The following is a 16,057-nucleotide window of genomic DNA, read 5'->3' as shown; positions in this document are numbered from 1 at the left end:
AGAAAACTGTGGGTGTTGGGGTAGAAACCTGGTCCAAAAAGTGATTGATCATTCATCTGTGGAAATCAAATTTCAGCTCCTTGTTGCCTTTAGCGCTGGGTGCATTTTGGTCCGTGCTATAACCCCACAGTTAAGTGCTGGTTTTCAGTGTCCTTTGAATACAAATACTAAAAGTGTAGAAATGAATTTGTATAATAGATTAAAGTGTAAGATAAGCAAATCACTGTAGGGTTTCTGTGGGATTTTGAGGATGAATGTCTCATGCTTGCTCAGTGGATTATTATAAGACCATGTGACTTCAGGTTTAACATGCGAAAGTGAAGATTTTCTTTAGCCAGTGGGTGCATCGTGCTGTGCTTCTGCCAGCTGGTGTGTGATAGCCCAAGCGAGAAATTGTTACCATTAGCATTGCATTAAAGATAAAGCATAAAGTGAGAAAATTTGTTACTGGTGGTGAAGAAGATTATAATCTGTACTTTGGGAGGGGGACTTTTCCTCCCAGAATTTTTTCTTTTTGCTAAGACAAGAGTGTTTAGAAAGAAAAGGTGCTAAATTTGTAAAGGTTACTTTACTGGAAACTGGTTGCTTGACAAACAGAGCAGTTTTTAAATGAAAACTTCTCACTTTTCTACTTCTCATTTTTTGTTTTGCTTTTATAAATTTGGTCTCGCCAAAAGAGGCATGAGTCCCTTAGAGAACAATCGGGCATTTCTAGCAGGCCTCTTATTCCGGCCACCCCAACGGAACGAGATAAGTGAGCGATGACAGGTTTTGTGAGGCGGGGATTAGCTGACATTGTTTCTGCCAGCCTCCAGTTGGGACTGGCAATTCCAGCGTTGTGATTAAGGATGGATTGAATCATGTGCTTAAGTCTATCTCCAAGCAAGAACAGGTCTATATTTTGGTACATGATTCAGTCCTACTAGGATGTTTCAGTGGTGATTATAAATGAAAACGCTTTCATAAATCTCCTTGATAGGAGCAGCCTATCGCTGCTGTGCTAGAACGTCACCAAGTCCCTGACTCACAGAGGCTACTTAAAGCCCCTCTAAATTGTGCTCTGCGGGGCACCGGCAGCTCTCTGCTCGTCCTCTTTCCCACTCTGTTATCCAAGACAAATTTGTAGCATTTGAAACCATCACATGAATTGCCAGTCCTAATTTAGATGCAGTTTCAAAGACGGCACATGTGCTTTGAATGATCTATGTCAGGATTGTCTTCAAGGTTAACTGTTTAAAAAAAAAGAGTGCTTTGATAGTCTTTGTGCCTCGTCTCTGGTGTTGACAGCATGGACTCTGCTTCTGTGATTACGTGGGGTGGCTGCGGATGTGCCAGACAAGGTGCTTGCTAACAGGCAAGGAGCAGCACTGCTTCCTTTAAGCAAAACACAGCATAAATAAGAGATGCAAAGGTCTCAGTTTTTACATGTTACTACATAGTTAAAGGGGATTCTATTTTTAAATCCATTACTTAAAAATGGATTAATAAAGGGGGAAGGGGGGGGCATTATATAGCATATTGTAATCCTCCAACCCTGGAAAAAAATAGCTGTATGGTAGTTACAAATCTCAGTGAATCAGGGGAAAAAAAATCTTTGGGTTGTAGTCCATGAGAGCAGGGAACTTCTTTTGCTCACATGGTGATGTCAGTTGGTTTGCTTTCCTTCTGGCACTCACTTAAATTGTGAGCTCCTTTGCAATCTGAACTGAACAAAACAATAGCAAAGTGGGTGGGAGAAATAACGACAGCTTTGTCTTGAACTTGCATTTGGAGTTCACCATATATGTTGTTAGAAACAAATAGTTTGCTTCCACTTGACAGTGACTTCATCCAGAGCAGGGCTGAGTCATAATGCCTATAGTACAGCTCTCCCAGGAGGTTCACGCTGGCAAAGTTTATGCAATTGCGGAGCAGCTGAGAGCATAAAACTCTCTCCTTCTCCTTCCCCCCCCCCCCCCCCCCCCCCCCGATCCACCATCCTCTTAAAATACAGCCAGCAAACAGTGCAGACTGCAATATTCCCATATTCAGTATAAAAATGATTGAGGAAACCCTCAAAGAAATACATAAGGTAAGAAAATGCCTTAAAAGCAATCAGAGGATTTGTCTGCACTCAGGGAACTAGTGATTTCAATTTGATAACTTAAAACACCCAAAATAGTTGTTAGTCTGATTAGAGCCTTCATTGTAATGTAATTCACACTACTGTGTATCTGAGTGTTCTTAAAAGCATTGAAAATGTTCTGTTTTTATGCCTTCAGTTCATACTCCTAGTTTTTCTTAACTTTCTGGGATGCTCTTCCTTCCTACCTGGTGGATCTTTTGGGATCCCTAAATTTGCCATGCCCCGATTTCACCGAGGCTTGCTGTGGGACTTTGGTATTGCTGAGCAAAAATCCTGTGCTCTATATACTATAGAGGGCTGTATGGTGTCTCCTCAGACCGCTGCTGTAACTGATGATCTGGGTTTCAGGCTGGAGGCAGTTCTCTGTATATGTGCCTCTCTTTTTCTGTCTCTCTGCGGTCATCAGTAAGCAGCATGTCAAGCCTTTCTGAAATGTTTTGCACCCAGGGATCATCTCCGAGTATTCAGGTTCTCCATTGTTCACACTTGTGCAGCTTTCAGCCTTCCGCAAGCACAGCTTCAAAGACACATACCAGGTTTTGAGGAACTTCAGTATCTGTGCTGGGGCCCTCGCAGATGCGTAGGTGGTGCTGCCTGCCCTTTAGCCGTACCCCCAGACAGCACGTTGTGTGCCAGGCTTTTCTTTCAGTGTCTGGTCTCTACCGTATTTAGATGCAACTGATGGGCAGGCCCTAGGGCAGTCACATTTAAATTGTGCGTTTGGCTATGAGCCTACATGGATTGGAAGCTTTCTGAGTTTCCTTTGATAGTCGTCCAAGATTAAGTCACAGAAAAGGGCGTCTGGGAGCACGGTGGCGGCTGGAGACGCACGAGGAGCCTGTTGGTGACTGCAGCTGGAAGGATGCTGCAGGGGCCTCTTAGAAGCACCACAAACCTGCCAGCTTGTGGGGATGAGAGGGGATGCCCTTTATCAAAATGCCAAAATCACGCTGGCTTTATTCCGCAGAAGGACTGGTATGCGGATGTCACTGCTGTCAGCTCCCTGAAAACGTTGTTTTGCATGCTCTTAGGAATGTCTGAAAAATCAGAATAGGAAGTTTAAAAGGGAAGGAAAGAAAATATGGTGGAGGCTGAGGAAAAAATGTAGTGAACATATTTTATTTAAACCTCTTCCCCAATTTAATGAACATGTTGACCTGTTACAAGATAAGGGTTTAAAGATACCCTAAATTGCCTAAAAAGCCAGACTGCTTTTCATTTTAAAAAGTTAAAACCGTCTGTTTGCAAGGCTTCTTTCAATCCTTAATTGGTAATAGCTGCTGTCTAAAGGCAATGCTACCTAAGTTAAAAATAGGTCTGGAACTCTCCTGACAACCAAAAACATGTATGATGGTTGCTAGCTCCAGCACTCACAGCTTCTTTTGTTAAATGCCCTATAAATATCTAATAATAGGAACGCTGTTAAATTCTGTTTTCTGGTCATTTGTCCTGGTAGAAACTTGAGGAAAATAAGCAAATTGCCACCTTCACTCGTGAAGCCTGCAGTATGCCTGTTTCCCTCTTCATGGGAATGTTACACTAACCGAATTTAGGATGAGCCCGTGTACAGCTGAAGTAGTAAGGTTGTCTTGGCTGCAGACATGTCATGTGGAAAGTGACACGTGCATCCAGAGAGCGCAGCTGTATCAGAGAGCAGACCAGATAAGGAGTCCTGGGTGCTCTGTTCCTCTGAGCCACTTCACAGCAACTTCTGTCCCAGGGGCTCGGCGTGCTCAGCTCCCCCCTGAGCACTGCCAACGTGCAGGCCTCAGTGCAAAATGTGAATGAATCTCGGGAGGGGGGAGAACAATAGAGCGGGAGCCTCCAAATTCAGCATTGCCTGGCTATTAACATCATTTGAAAGTAACATACCACTTACAGCTTCTACAGAAACCTTAGCTCTAGCATTTTTTAATACTTGAAGTGATTTATGTACCTGGTAATATCTTTGCCTGGAGAGGCTGTTTTTTTTTCCAGGGTTTAAAAAAAAAAAAAAAAAGATTGAAATCCTCCAGTTCTCCTCCATTTCTGTCCATTCCCACCCTACTCTTCCCCCCATAATATATATATATATATTTTTTTTTTCAGGAATTTAAGTGCTCTGCTTCACCGTATAGGGGACTGATAGTGGCTCTAGGTTCTTCTTAGCAATAAAAAACATTGAAAGAACTATCTTTCTGATACTAAACCATGTGCTGTGTGCTTGAAGTGGCCAAGTTGAGGGCTCTGACAGTCAACTTCTGTTGAATTCATTTCCAGTGTTTTTTTTAGATACTGTTTCTTCCAATTGTTTTGACTCCCCTGCTCCAGCCCAGCACTTCTGTGCACACTTGGAAAGCCAAAAAATGCCTGTCTCAGCTGTTCCAGGTTGTCTTGGTGCAAACTCACCTGCACCAGCAGTCGCAGCCAGTGCTACAGCCGGCAGGTGGGAGCAGTGGAGAAGCAGGCAGTCTTCGTGCTGACTGCAGCAGGCAGCCTCAGCCTGGCGACGAGGCAGGGAGAGACCCAAGCAGTTGCATTTTCAGCTGCCTCAACCGTTTGCTCAGTTCTCATAAGGGAATGCTGGTACCACGTCATCACCTTTCTCTGAGTTAGCAGTTGTGTCTGAATTAAAGATTTCTTCCTGGAAAGAAACACAACATTTTTTACAAAGGTGATTGGTTTGCCTGTTATACACACAGTGTAATGCAGCTCCGGGACAGCTGGCATGTCCACTCAGTGCAGAAACATGGACACAAACCTGGGGCAAAGCCTAGGCAAACATGACATTCTGATGCAGGGGACAGCACTTCATTAATACACCTACTACTACCTCCAATGAAAATAAAACACTCATAATGATGAGTGGGTTTGGAAACGCCGATGTACTGAAGTGGGAAGAAATGTTGGAAGGAGGCAGAGCTCCTTGCAGATTCCCATTGCAGCTTGGCAGCATGGAGGCAGCTTACAGTGCACGCACTATTAGCAGGACACCACTGTGGGTCCGGCCCCAGCGGTGCTGACGTGGCTGATGAAAATGAGGGTTGTGCTGTAGATGACTTGCAAGCAAGGAAAATTTAGTAAAGGTTTCCAAGGAGTATAATGGAAGAAAAAGAATCCAATTAAGTACATCTGTTTGGGGAGCTCCGCTTCATACAGAGCGTGGTCCCATGCACAGCACGACTGGGTGGATGCAGTGATGTCCTCTGAATGGAATCTGTTGTTTCATTTCAAGGGGAAGAGATAACCAAAGTTTTTATTGCCACACCCAAAGAGGAATAATAAACCAGCCAGGCAGCAACTGTCTCCAAACATCCCTTGTTACCACCCCATAGTCTCTGTGTTGGCTGGGATTACTTGGCTGAGCATGTGAGTGTGGGAGAAGACTGTCACTGGAGTCATTACGATAGATTATGATTGATGTACAAAATGGAAAATCCGTGTCAAAGGCAGATGTGATGCCAAAAGGCCCCTGCGGTGCTGGGGCTCATCTTGACTTGTTATACGGTGAAAGCAAACAAGGCTTCAAAAAAGTGAAATCATTTGATATGCTAATCTGTGTCTTGTTTCAGGCATAGTAATGTCACTGTGAACAAAGGAAAAGAAAGCAAATAGCTAAGACAAAGGGGACATTGTCTTCCTGCTGCTGGAAAAGTTCTATTCCAAACAAGATTTTTCTTAATAGTAAGAAATAGCTGATGGGACAATTTTGTCTTCAATATCCCTTGTTACCTCCTTAGCAATCACACTGCGAGGGTGATGTCTTTGAAAAGGCAGCCTATCTTGAGACAGAATTAGCCATGGGCTTTGATTAATCACCAGTTTGCCTCATCCATGTGTGTACAGAAATCATCAGCTACAGCTGAGAACACCGGCACCTGCAGTTGGTCAAATCAAGCCCACACGAAGCTTCACAGGATGCTGTTAGGCTTAGGCATACCTCAAATATCATTTCAATGAGAATTTCAGTCTTTTTTTTTTTCTTCATACCTACATCAGAGTAAATCGCATTTATGTACATCTGAGATCTAATCATAGACCCAAAATACTGATTTATGTCAACTCATAGCACAGTTTGCACAGTATTCAACATTTTCTGTATGTGTATTATTTTGTATTTGCAGGCTGCCTATCGGCTCTAAATTATTCCAAATTTGGGCCTGCTGTTCCCTGCAGAACGAATGCTTGCTTTGTGGAGAGCTAACTTGATTTGCCTTGGTCGCGTTGGGAATTAGTGAACAAACTCAGCTCGTCAGGAGAGGAACTAAACACTCCGTTTGCTCTTTCATAAAACTGTAGTCTTCCTCCCATGGTAAATGCTGCAGCAATGATTTAAGAGAAAAGGGGGGAAAAAAAGGAAAAGAAAAGGGAAAAATAAAAAGGCAGCATCTCAGTTTTGTCCTATGATGCTATCGCATGTTATTTTAATCCATTTGATCACTGGCTATGCATAAATGCTAGAAACATGGATGAAGCAAGTGATTAATACTCTTGTATTTAAAAAGTCTCTTGTAGATCTCAGTATGACATCCACCTTAATCTATCTTTAGAGACATAAAATACTGTTGCTGCAGATGCTGGTAATGTCTAAATATTGCACTTGAATGTGAATCAAGGAATGCATAATGTAAGTACACCAATTACATCGATGCCTCAAATACATGCTCAAGTAGATGTAGGTGACACCAATAAGCATGCTGTTTGGTAGCTTTATACTACACCGAAAATAAACTGCCGGTCATTTAATACTTCATATATAATGGACTTATTTATGCTAAATCAAGTATTCCAAGTGTACACCATACACAAGCAAGAAATACGGTATCATGGGCGCCCCATCTCTCAAATTCACATGTTAAGGTGATCAGGAGCATTCAGCTGATCGGCCTGAACTTGCATAGCTTTTTCCGTCATTTAAATGTATTCCAATGGTTATGTTAAGAACAGGTCTATAAGTTTTCTAATGCAATTTTTCTCCATTATGTCTACTGATTTAAAATGTATAATGTGCTGTGGAACTTGTTCTAACTTTTTTATGAGCCGTCAGTCGCTTATTCCTGGAATTACTGTCAGAAAATCACTGAAACAGAATCTATTTCAGACTAGTAGTACCAGTCATGAGATCCTAGATAAAATGGTCTTATACAAAATGGAGTTGTGCAACAGAAAACAGACATTTAATCATAAAAGCATACTGTTCTCCCAAGAAGTAGCATGAACTTAGTTTCTTGCTTAATTAAGTTTTATAACATAAACATTCATTTAATGTCTTTGATCCAGAAGAACCCCTGATAACTGTGCCATTGACCTCTTTGCAGAGAAGAGAGTGTGGTCTAGTGGGCTGAGCTTTAAAGGCTCGGGAAGTTTTAATGTCATAGCAACAACACTGACTTTCTGGGTGGTCTCAGAAACCAGGGTAGAATTTCAAGGACTTGTCTTTCAGTTAAAAATAATAATAACAACAACAAAAATAATAAAACTTCTCTATATAGGGTGATTCTGTGTGTTTGTTGAGGCTTAAATCCTATTCAAAGTTTTGGTGATAAATGCAGTGCACTTAAGCTAAATCCTTGAAAAATTAAGGGCTAAATTCTCCAGCGTAGTATAAAAAGCAGCAGTGTAAATATTTAATACTCTTCATAAATCCCCATCATCATTGAGAAATTGTGTGTTATGTCATGCATGGGGTTTGGGTTCTTTTTGAGGGGTAAATATTGTCATGAAGATAAAATCCAACTATCACTTACCTATCTGTGAGGTTTCAGGACAATAAGAGAATTCTGTGTGCAAAGTGAGTAAGTTTTGTGGTGTTTTTAAGTCAGATTTTACTGCTTTCTTTTTGATGTAATTTATAAGCTAAGTGTCATAGCTGACATTCACTATTGAAAGCCATAGCTTTGTGTTCAAACACAGCCTTAGAAAATGACTCATTACTTCTTTTAGCACTACGAAGTTTATTACAGTACACGAGAAATTTTGCAAACAGCTGGGAGTTTATTCAGCCTCAGCCGTATCATTTAGCGTGTTTGGTAAGCCTTCACAGATCCAGTAAGTGATTTGCTAAGGCCCTCTTACTGGGCTGGGTTTGTTGTTGTTGTTGTTTTTTTAAGTGGAATAAATTAAACCAATTTCTGTAGGTGCTGCATAGGTAGGTTTGTCTTTCTTGACAACTTGGAGCAATATTATATGTGGCTTTCTGAACAGCCTCTAATAATCTTCTCTGGCTTGCAAATAATGTAAACAACAAGTCTTGTAAATCACAAAGAAAGAAGTAACCCGAGACTTCAGATGAGAAAGCTGGCTTCTCTCTGAGTTCATTTGAGTGGAGGTCGGAGGAATCACTTGGAAATCGTGAATCAGTGCTTGGCGGCTGCATGAACCTTGGACTAACTTTTTCGTATGCTGCTAAATTTTCTTGTTCCTTGAGTTACTTGGAATCGTTCTAACTTTGCAAACACTTCAGAGGAGGTCATGAAGGGAGATGGCAGTGCAATGTGGAATCTGATGTGGAAATACTGCATTTCTGTCAGGACGATCAGGTACAGTAAGACTATTAAAAACTTTACTTTGTGGTAAGTGTCTGAAAGCTGCGTGCGTTGTCTCTTCCCCTGCATGTATTCTTTTGCCCTGCATAGTTAACTCTAAGTAGTCTGAGATGCTTGTTTGGGTAGCTTCTTTCTTGTCCTTATACTAAAGCTTTGAAAGGAAAAATACAGGGTTACTGTAAACAGTCTTCAAAGAAAGAGGAGTTTTCATGATTTCGGTTTTGGAAATACCTCTGCCTCATTTGCAAGCAGGCGGAATTTGGAATATGAAAGAAACCTGACTTTCATGAATATTTGCCTATCATCGTCTTTTATTCATTGTATCTCCCAAATCCGGAGATTAAGCATGTGTTTAGCATGCCGCAAGCATCATTTGCTTCAGACAGAGGAGAAGGGGGAGAAAAGAAGGCGGAGGCTTTTATGGGAAAATACAACTCTTAAGTTTCAAACGTCTCTAAGCGAGTGTAGCGCTCGTATCTTACCTGTGTGCATTGTGTGAAAACGCAGCCGACTGCAGTGAGATGACAGGCTGTGGCTGCCGTGCATCGCCGGTCGCATTCTTTGAGTGGTTCGCGTTTGACATGCTGCGTGCTCCCTGCCAAGCACATTGCTGGAGATTCCAGTAGAGTTTATTCCAGGAATGGAGCTATTAAGTGAGACACTTGGTGATTGTGCGTTCTCACAGCAATTTCATGTATTTAAAAATAGCTAGCCATTCTCATGCTATAGTTTCTTCATGTTTCGGGGTTATATGATCTGAATGGTACATTTTGTCATGCAAGCTTCCCTTGAGAAATCATGTAATCTAAATAATGATGGCACTTCACACTGCATAATTATTCTGTGCTGAGGAAAGATTTTAGAGAGCCTGGATTCCTACATGAACATTCATTACAACCAGAATGATGCTGTGGAGAGCTTTTATCATCAGGATGCTGAAATAAAGCTGAAAAGCCACTTAGTTCCCAGCAGAGAGCAAGTCAATACAGCAGAAACTGGAAATAATCCCTGAGAGAGGATTCAGTTAAAATAAGAAATTTTATTTATGATCTAGTTTTGGAACCAGAAATAAAGGGAAAGCCTGAAATTAACCAAATTCATGCTTAAATACAGAGAAACAGTCGTTACAGCACAGATATTGATCCTGACCTTAGTACTGCCGGAAATTTCTGAGAAAAGTCCAGCGCACAACTCAGGCTATAAAAGCACGCGTTCCCCACAAGACTGAGTTTCAAAGGTTCCTCGGACTATTTGGGTGTGGCTATTTTTCTAAAGCTTAATGGGCAAATTGTGCTCACCTATAAACAGCCACATCTATCTTTTATCACTGAACTTACTACTGGTCAGAGTGTGTAGGTTGAACATTAGCTTCATAGTTTACAGTAGTTGCTTATTTATAGAGCAGCTCGCTGGCTCCCACAGCTAGCATAATGCAAAATAAAGTTCGTTGTTAAAGTGCTGCGAGTATTTTCAGTTTCAGTTGTTGGTTGTTCTAACAGATCGTATCTTCATTGTAAGCAACATCAATGAATCTGAGAGCATAAAGAAAATATTTCCTTTGTGGAAAAAGATCTCTACCACCTTAATTTGCTTTTCTGTTATCTTTCAGGAATCCTGAGCCTCTCCCTGCATTCTAGGAGGCTGTCACTAACCGTTCTGGCTCATGTCTGTATTCACCAAGTATGAGGCTATACCAGTCTTTCTCCCTCTCTGCCTCCTCCCATTTCTAGAGAACTGAAACCCATGCAGCCCCTGCTGGAGATTTCAGTCAGCTTAGGCACATCTTATTTAGGGTTACATTGAGCTTGTTTTTTCCCTCTGTGTGCAAGCCGCCCTGGTAAAAGTATTCCTACACACCCTTGGTGCCACCGCACCAAACAGCAGAGCATTGCCTTGACTACACTGGGCCAGTTGTACTTGGGCTTCTAACGAATGTGCAGAGCCTGAATGAGGGGTTTTATGCCTGAGAGAGAAAACAGTCCCACTCAAAAGGAAAATTGTTAGTGCTGGGCTTCAGGGTTGGTCTTGTTTTCATTGGAATCCAACTGCTTTAAAAATTGACTGAGACTTTGTTGTCTGTTTTAATTAGACCGTGTGCCTTGCGGGGAGAGAGCATCTACATCCATGTGTATGCGTTTAAGTTTACGGTGACTAGATCTTAAAATCGTAGGGTCATGCCTGTTAGCAAGGTGAAACACATGTTGCACTAGAAGAATTAAGGCACAAAATGCAGCGGTTTGTTTTTTACATGGTGAAGCTTTAAGTCATGTTGTAGTAAGTGTAGGAGAGGGCGACAGTGTGATACGGAAAAACACTGTGCTGTCTAAATGTCTTTTTTTTTCCTTTTGCGGGGTGTTTGCCTACTCCTATAATGAAATTAGAAGAATTGTAAAGATGAAGGGATTTCTTCACTAGCATACCACAGCTGAGCTTGTGACACTTAACACGAGACTTCTGTCCTGTCCAAGCGCTCGGCTCCCTGAGCCCCTGGGGAGCCTCTGATGCTACCAGGTTATCCCATGGGGCTGGAGGAGAGGCAGTGTGGCTGGGCTCGCAGCATGTCATAGGTAGCAGGGCAAGCCCTGAGTCCCGGGACAGTGCCCTGCTAGAGCTGGTCCCCAGCTCTCCAGAGGGAGCATTTTCGTTCCTGGCCAGTTTGCCTGTTGCCACCCTCCGGGACCTGGGCTCCTGATCCTCTTCCCTAGGCCAGGTCCGACCTCCCCAGGCCAGCAGTGACTCACGCCACACCATGCTGTGGCATTTTTGACTCTCCTTGGCTACAGCGGTCACTACCCACACAAGAGGCGTTACGCGTTCCTGCCCAGAAGCACCGCAGGTTGTCGCTGATATTCCTGACGAAGGGAAGAGTGCTGTCTGTCAGGGGCACTGCTCCTGAGCGAGGGGCAGAGCAGTACCGCTGGCTGTGCTGTCACAGTTACTGCCCCTTCTTCCTGAGCCCGTGCCTGGTGCAGTAATGCACAGAGGGCAAACTGCCCTTCCCACTGCTCTGAGGTTTGCTTTGGTGCAGTATTTCTCTGAAAAACAGCACTTTCCTCTTCTGGTGAAGGCCTACTTGTTCTGGTATTTGCAGGTGGAAAGCACTCCCAAAATCACAGTTGGCAAAGCATGAAAGCAGCACTGGAGTGAAAGAATCAGTCATTTACTTCGTGTTAAGGTTGCATTTCAGTCACACACCGTAGGTGGGGGATAGGCAAATATTTAGTTATAAAATAGTTTGTCAACATATTCAGATTAGCTATTGCATTTATAGGGTCACATCAGTGTGCACAGAGGGGAACGCGTTATACCAAGCCCGGGGGCAGACCGGCTGCATGCTGAATTACCCGTGCTCTCGGTAACACGCCACACGCCAGTCAGCCCCGAAGGATGGGGTTAGTGGTTAGGGGAGCAGACTGGAGCCGTCTGAATCAGCAGATCCACAACCCGCAGAGAATAAATTAAAGGGTTTATAATAATGTAACGCATAGTTTTCAGCTTGCATCTTAAAGTTCCGTTTGCAAGTAGTGGAGGAAAATCGTCAATAGTTACTTCTCAGTGCTCTACACATCTGGAAAAAAGTAAGAATTAGTCTTCAGTATGAGTTGTCATGGAGTTTCTTCACTTATTTTCCTTCTGCTACAAACATTTTCCATCTTGGTTCAGTCATACTTTATTTTTAGTCATCTGCTTTGTTTTTTCTAAGGACTGACAGAACAGTGCTGCGTTTTCATCAAGAAAAACCAGCACCCTGACAAGTGAAAGGGTCGCACTTGAGCCTTAGTTGTGTTTTGAGCAGCATGAGCGACTGTGCAGGGGAGAGGCTGCTGGGGAAGCTTGGCGCACGTAAGGGAGGTTTGGGGCGTCTCAGTGAGGGCTTATTCATTTCTGAGCATCCACACTGCATTAGGAAAGCTCAAAGTGCTCTGAACAGTAATGCATTAAACAGGGGTCAGTATAAAGGAACAATATAACAAATCTAATAACCCACAGTTCGGGTTCAGTGGTGGTATTGCCCCCACACTGCAGCGCCTTGCTCCTGCCCCCAGGCTGCCCGTGCATGGTGCCAGCACAGGCGTTGTACATCCATGCAGGAGAGTCAGCTGGAAAAAAAAGTCGTTTGACCCAGGTGGCTGCAGCGACAGGGTTCACTACAAGGCCACCCAAAAATCTTGTGCTAGCATTGGGTAAGGGAGTAGCAAGCAGCGGTGGGAGGGCAGGGGACACGGAGCTCACAGCTGCAGTGACACTTCACCCCTGGGAGCTGCAGTGGGCTGCACAGACAGGGCTGAGAGCTGAGGCTAGAAGTAGTTCGTGCTGTAGGTGGTAGGAAACTGTCCTCTGCTGATACTTGCCACTTGTTACGGCTGTTTAACTGTCACACACAGCCAACGACAATGGGGTATATATTCAGATCTTTAATTTATGCACTTTGTTTTCCATCTGAAATGGAAACTAGAACACTGATCTCAGATATTCCTCCTGGCAACTACTGGGATAATGCCTATACAGCTTCTCAGAAAAGGAGACTGCTACCTTTTGTTACAGGAGTAAGGAATGGAGTTGGCACCTTTTGTTGAGATCAGACATTATCAAAGTGATTTTCTTCTAGTTGTTTTATGGCTTACGTGCTAACAAGATTTACTGGGGGTTGAGGGGATCACCTGTAAGATTAAAACAACAAAACAAAAACTCTCAAGTCTTCCATATTGACTCCTGAACTTCAGAACATGTTGATTTTTGTATTCAGTTTCTGTGTGGGTTTGTTTGTCATCTTGAAATCTGCATTGTCATCTTGAAATACTGCATCTGGGAAGCTACGAGACAAAGCTGAATGCAAGCTGTCATTAGCAGTCTGGATGCTTTAATCATCCAGTGGATGGCTCTATATAACCATTACTCTTGTATTTTAATACAGTACAACTGTAATTATCCTAGCGCAAACCTTCCTTTGGGTTAAAAGATCTCTGCAGAATGACAGTGCCAATAGCACATTGCAGTTAATGAATTTTTAATAAGCTCCTGATTCCAGTGTAACAAATCATTGCGAGGTTAGGATGAAGTTGGTGCCTTCAGAATCCTGAGTTAGGAGGTGTGAACGTGTCCTCGTGCACTTTGCATAATAAAATACTAAAATATGTTCTTTGGTTACATATGCCATGTTTGTCTTTGGTCTATGCATAGGAATCTGAAAAGGAGATCATTCTGGTATTAATTCACCTGAACTCAGTTGTTCTTCCTAAAGCAGACTTGCTCAAGGGGTGAATTACCCATTGCTTTGGGTTTGTTTAGGATTCATATATTTTTTAACTCTCTTTAAATGCTGCTCATTTTCAGCTAGGGTGTATTCATGTTTACACAGCTAGATTATTTCAATCTGATTGTTAATTTAAATTAGTGGTTTGTGACAAGTTCAGGAAGGGCATGCTGAGCTTTAACAGGTTGCAGATCTGTTGGTGCAAGACCAGCCCCTCATCAGTTCTGTTTGCTTCTTTGCTACGAGCGCTTGTTAAAATGCTGCTCCTTAGTATTTCCACATGCTCTCTCCATCTTTGTGCACCATCTGCAATGTTATTGCTAAAAGCTAAAAATTTATAGGCAGGGACTGTTAGAGACAGTAAATGATTTAAATGTAATCCCTGTTGGACTTGTAGTGTAACAAAACTGCCACAGAAGTTGCAATATTTGCACATAATTAAGCCTTTCTTCACATGGAAGTCTGTCAGGGTGAGGGTGTATAAACTGTCAGCCTAGCAGTAGTGCTTCTTGGTTGTGTGCTTTCCTGTACAAATAGCCAAGGAACTTAAGAACTTGAAGACCGTGGGGTGTTGTTTTTTTAAGATGGGTCACATAATTGCCAAAATGAGTGGTGGACCAGTGTGAGGTCTGAAGGCTGCTTTTAGTCGCTGCCTGTCCCAGTTTTATTCTAAGAGTGTTGTTCTTTATTTTAAAGCTGGGTCTACGGAGTTGTTCCTGTATAAAAGGACCTGATGCCAGTTTAGCTAATCTGACTTTAAAAAATAGAGTTAACTGGAGTCAACTTCTAGCGCTCTTCTGGGTTTTCATCTTTTTGCTTTAAAATAGTTGCATCAGGCTTTAGCTCAAACCTTTAGTTTGGGCTTAGAGCAGCCCTGGGTTGAAGCTGTGCCACAGCTCTGTCCTTTCATGACACGGAGCATAATGAGCATTGAAATCCCAGAAGCCAGAAACGTAATCCCAGGCATTCTAGAGAAGTTAACAGACTGTTTTATTATTTATTTACATAATCAATCTCAGAGGGTCTACTTGATGCAGAACCATGGGTTACTATGGTAAAAGTGTTTGTCTGCTTGGCACCTAGAATGCTTCCACTGCTGGTCTTACTGCTTCTCAGACCCACCTAGCAATTGTCTTTTAGGATTTGTTTTGAAAGGGTACTGCTTTTGATGTTCTTAGATTGCCCAATTGATTGGTTTGTGGGTTTTTACCATATTTTGAGAACTCTGAAGCTGCCTTTCAGCTTGTGTCTTCTGGCACTGAATGTAGAAACAAACAAACAAACACTATATGGAAGTGTTACCTGCTTGTGAATTTGAAGAGACTGCTAAATTGTAAAGCAAATTAGGTAGCGAGAAAATAGAGCTCTGCGTTAATCTGGAGTTAACAAGATTTTGCATGTTCTGGAAGGAGTCAGATGACTTTTTAGTAATTGGTGAGTACTGATCAATGTAATGCTTATGAATTGTGTGATTAACATCCATGCATGCTCTAAATTGATCATGAAAATCGTGGTATGTGAAGTGATTTTAATGAAAAAACTTCCTAAAAATCTAGGAAAGGCTTTATTCCTTTTCCAATAGGAATTCATTTTACTATACAAGTGATATCTCATTCTTGATATGCGTTTTGAACACTGTGCAAAGCATCTTTTTTGTTTCTGTGCAGTATCTGCCTTTTCATCTTTTTTTTTTTTTGACAATAATTATAAAAACAGCAAGAATTTATGCGGTAAGCAGTGTCCCATATTCAGTCATCTTTTAGCACGAGACAGTTCATTAGTATAATTAACTGCCAGCCAGTTAATAAGTGACTTAAGTATTTGAAATGTTATTAGATTGGTTTTTGGTTTTTCCGTGCACTCACCTCTGGTGAGGGGACAGGAGCGCTGCTTCGTTACAAGAGTTCAGGATCTCATGACAGCTGCAGTAACAGACCAAAAAATCAAAGCTGATTACCTCCCTATGTATTTCAGACCATCAAATCTAACTGGCTAATGAACCTTAAGCAAAACTTGAGGTAGGCAAGGCACGGTTGCCTGACCTGCTACGCTCGTGGAGCGCTTCCATGAGGAGAGCGTCCTCAGGCTTAAACCTGCATGCTGCAAACTGATTGATTAAAAATTAAATCCGTTTTTGAGTTGGTCACACCTGTG

The 16,057-nt window shown here is 42.3% G+C and overlaps 1 protein-coding gene and 1 long non-coding RNA gene across 18 annotated transcripts in view; one reads left to right on the top strand and one right to left on the bottom strand.

The window, feature by feature from the left end:
* IQSEC1 (IQ motif and Sec7 domain ArfGEF 1) overlaps positions 1–16,057 on the top strand; it is a 346,189-nt gene that overhangs the window by 197,001 nt on the left and 133,131 nt on the right. The window contains exon 1 of one of the 17 annotated variants that reach the window (XM_013187646.3): positions 8,272–8,643. The exons of the other annotated variants lie outside the window; for them this stretch is intronic. Within the exon in view, the coding sequence (XP_013043100.1) occupies positions 8,576–8,643 (68 nt within the window). The 5' untranslated portion in view covers positions 8,272–8,575. Of the gene's footprint in view, positions 1–8,271; positions 8,644–16,057 lie in introns of those variants that run through there. 17 annotated transcript variants of the gene reach the window in all.
* On the bottom strand, positions 1,992–9,437 carry LOC106040045 (uncharacterized). The gene is made up of 3 exons (XR_001209665.3): positions 9,132–9,437; positions 4,514–4,748; positions 1,992–3,162 (listed from the first exon to the last, which is right to left on the bottom strand). It is a non-coding gene; the product is annotated as an uncharacterized lncRNA (long non-coding RNA).

This window comes from Anser cygnoides, chromosome 10 (genome assembly GCF_040182565.1).
Source record: "Anser cygnoides isolate HZ-2024a breed goose chromosome 10, Taihu_goose_T2T_genome, whole genome shotgun sequence".
Taxonomy (NCBI): domain Eukaryota; kingdom Metazoa; phylum Chordata; class Aves; order Anseriformes; family Anatidae; genus Anser; species Anser cygnoides.
Note: the sequence above shows the minus strand (reverse complement) of the source record. Positions and strands in the feature narration are given on the sequence as shown.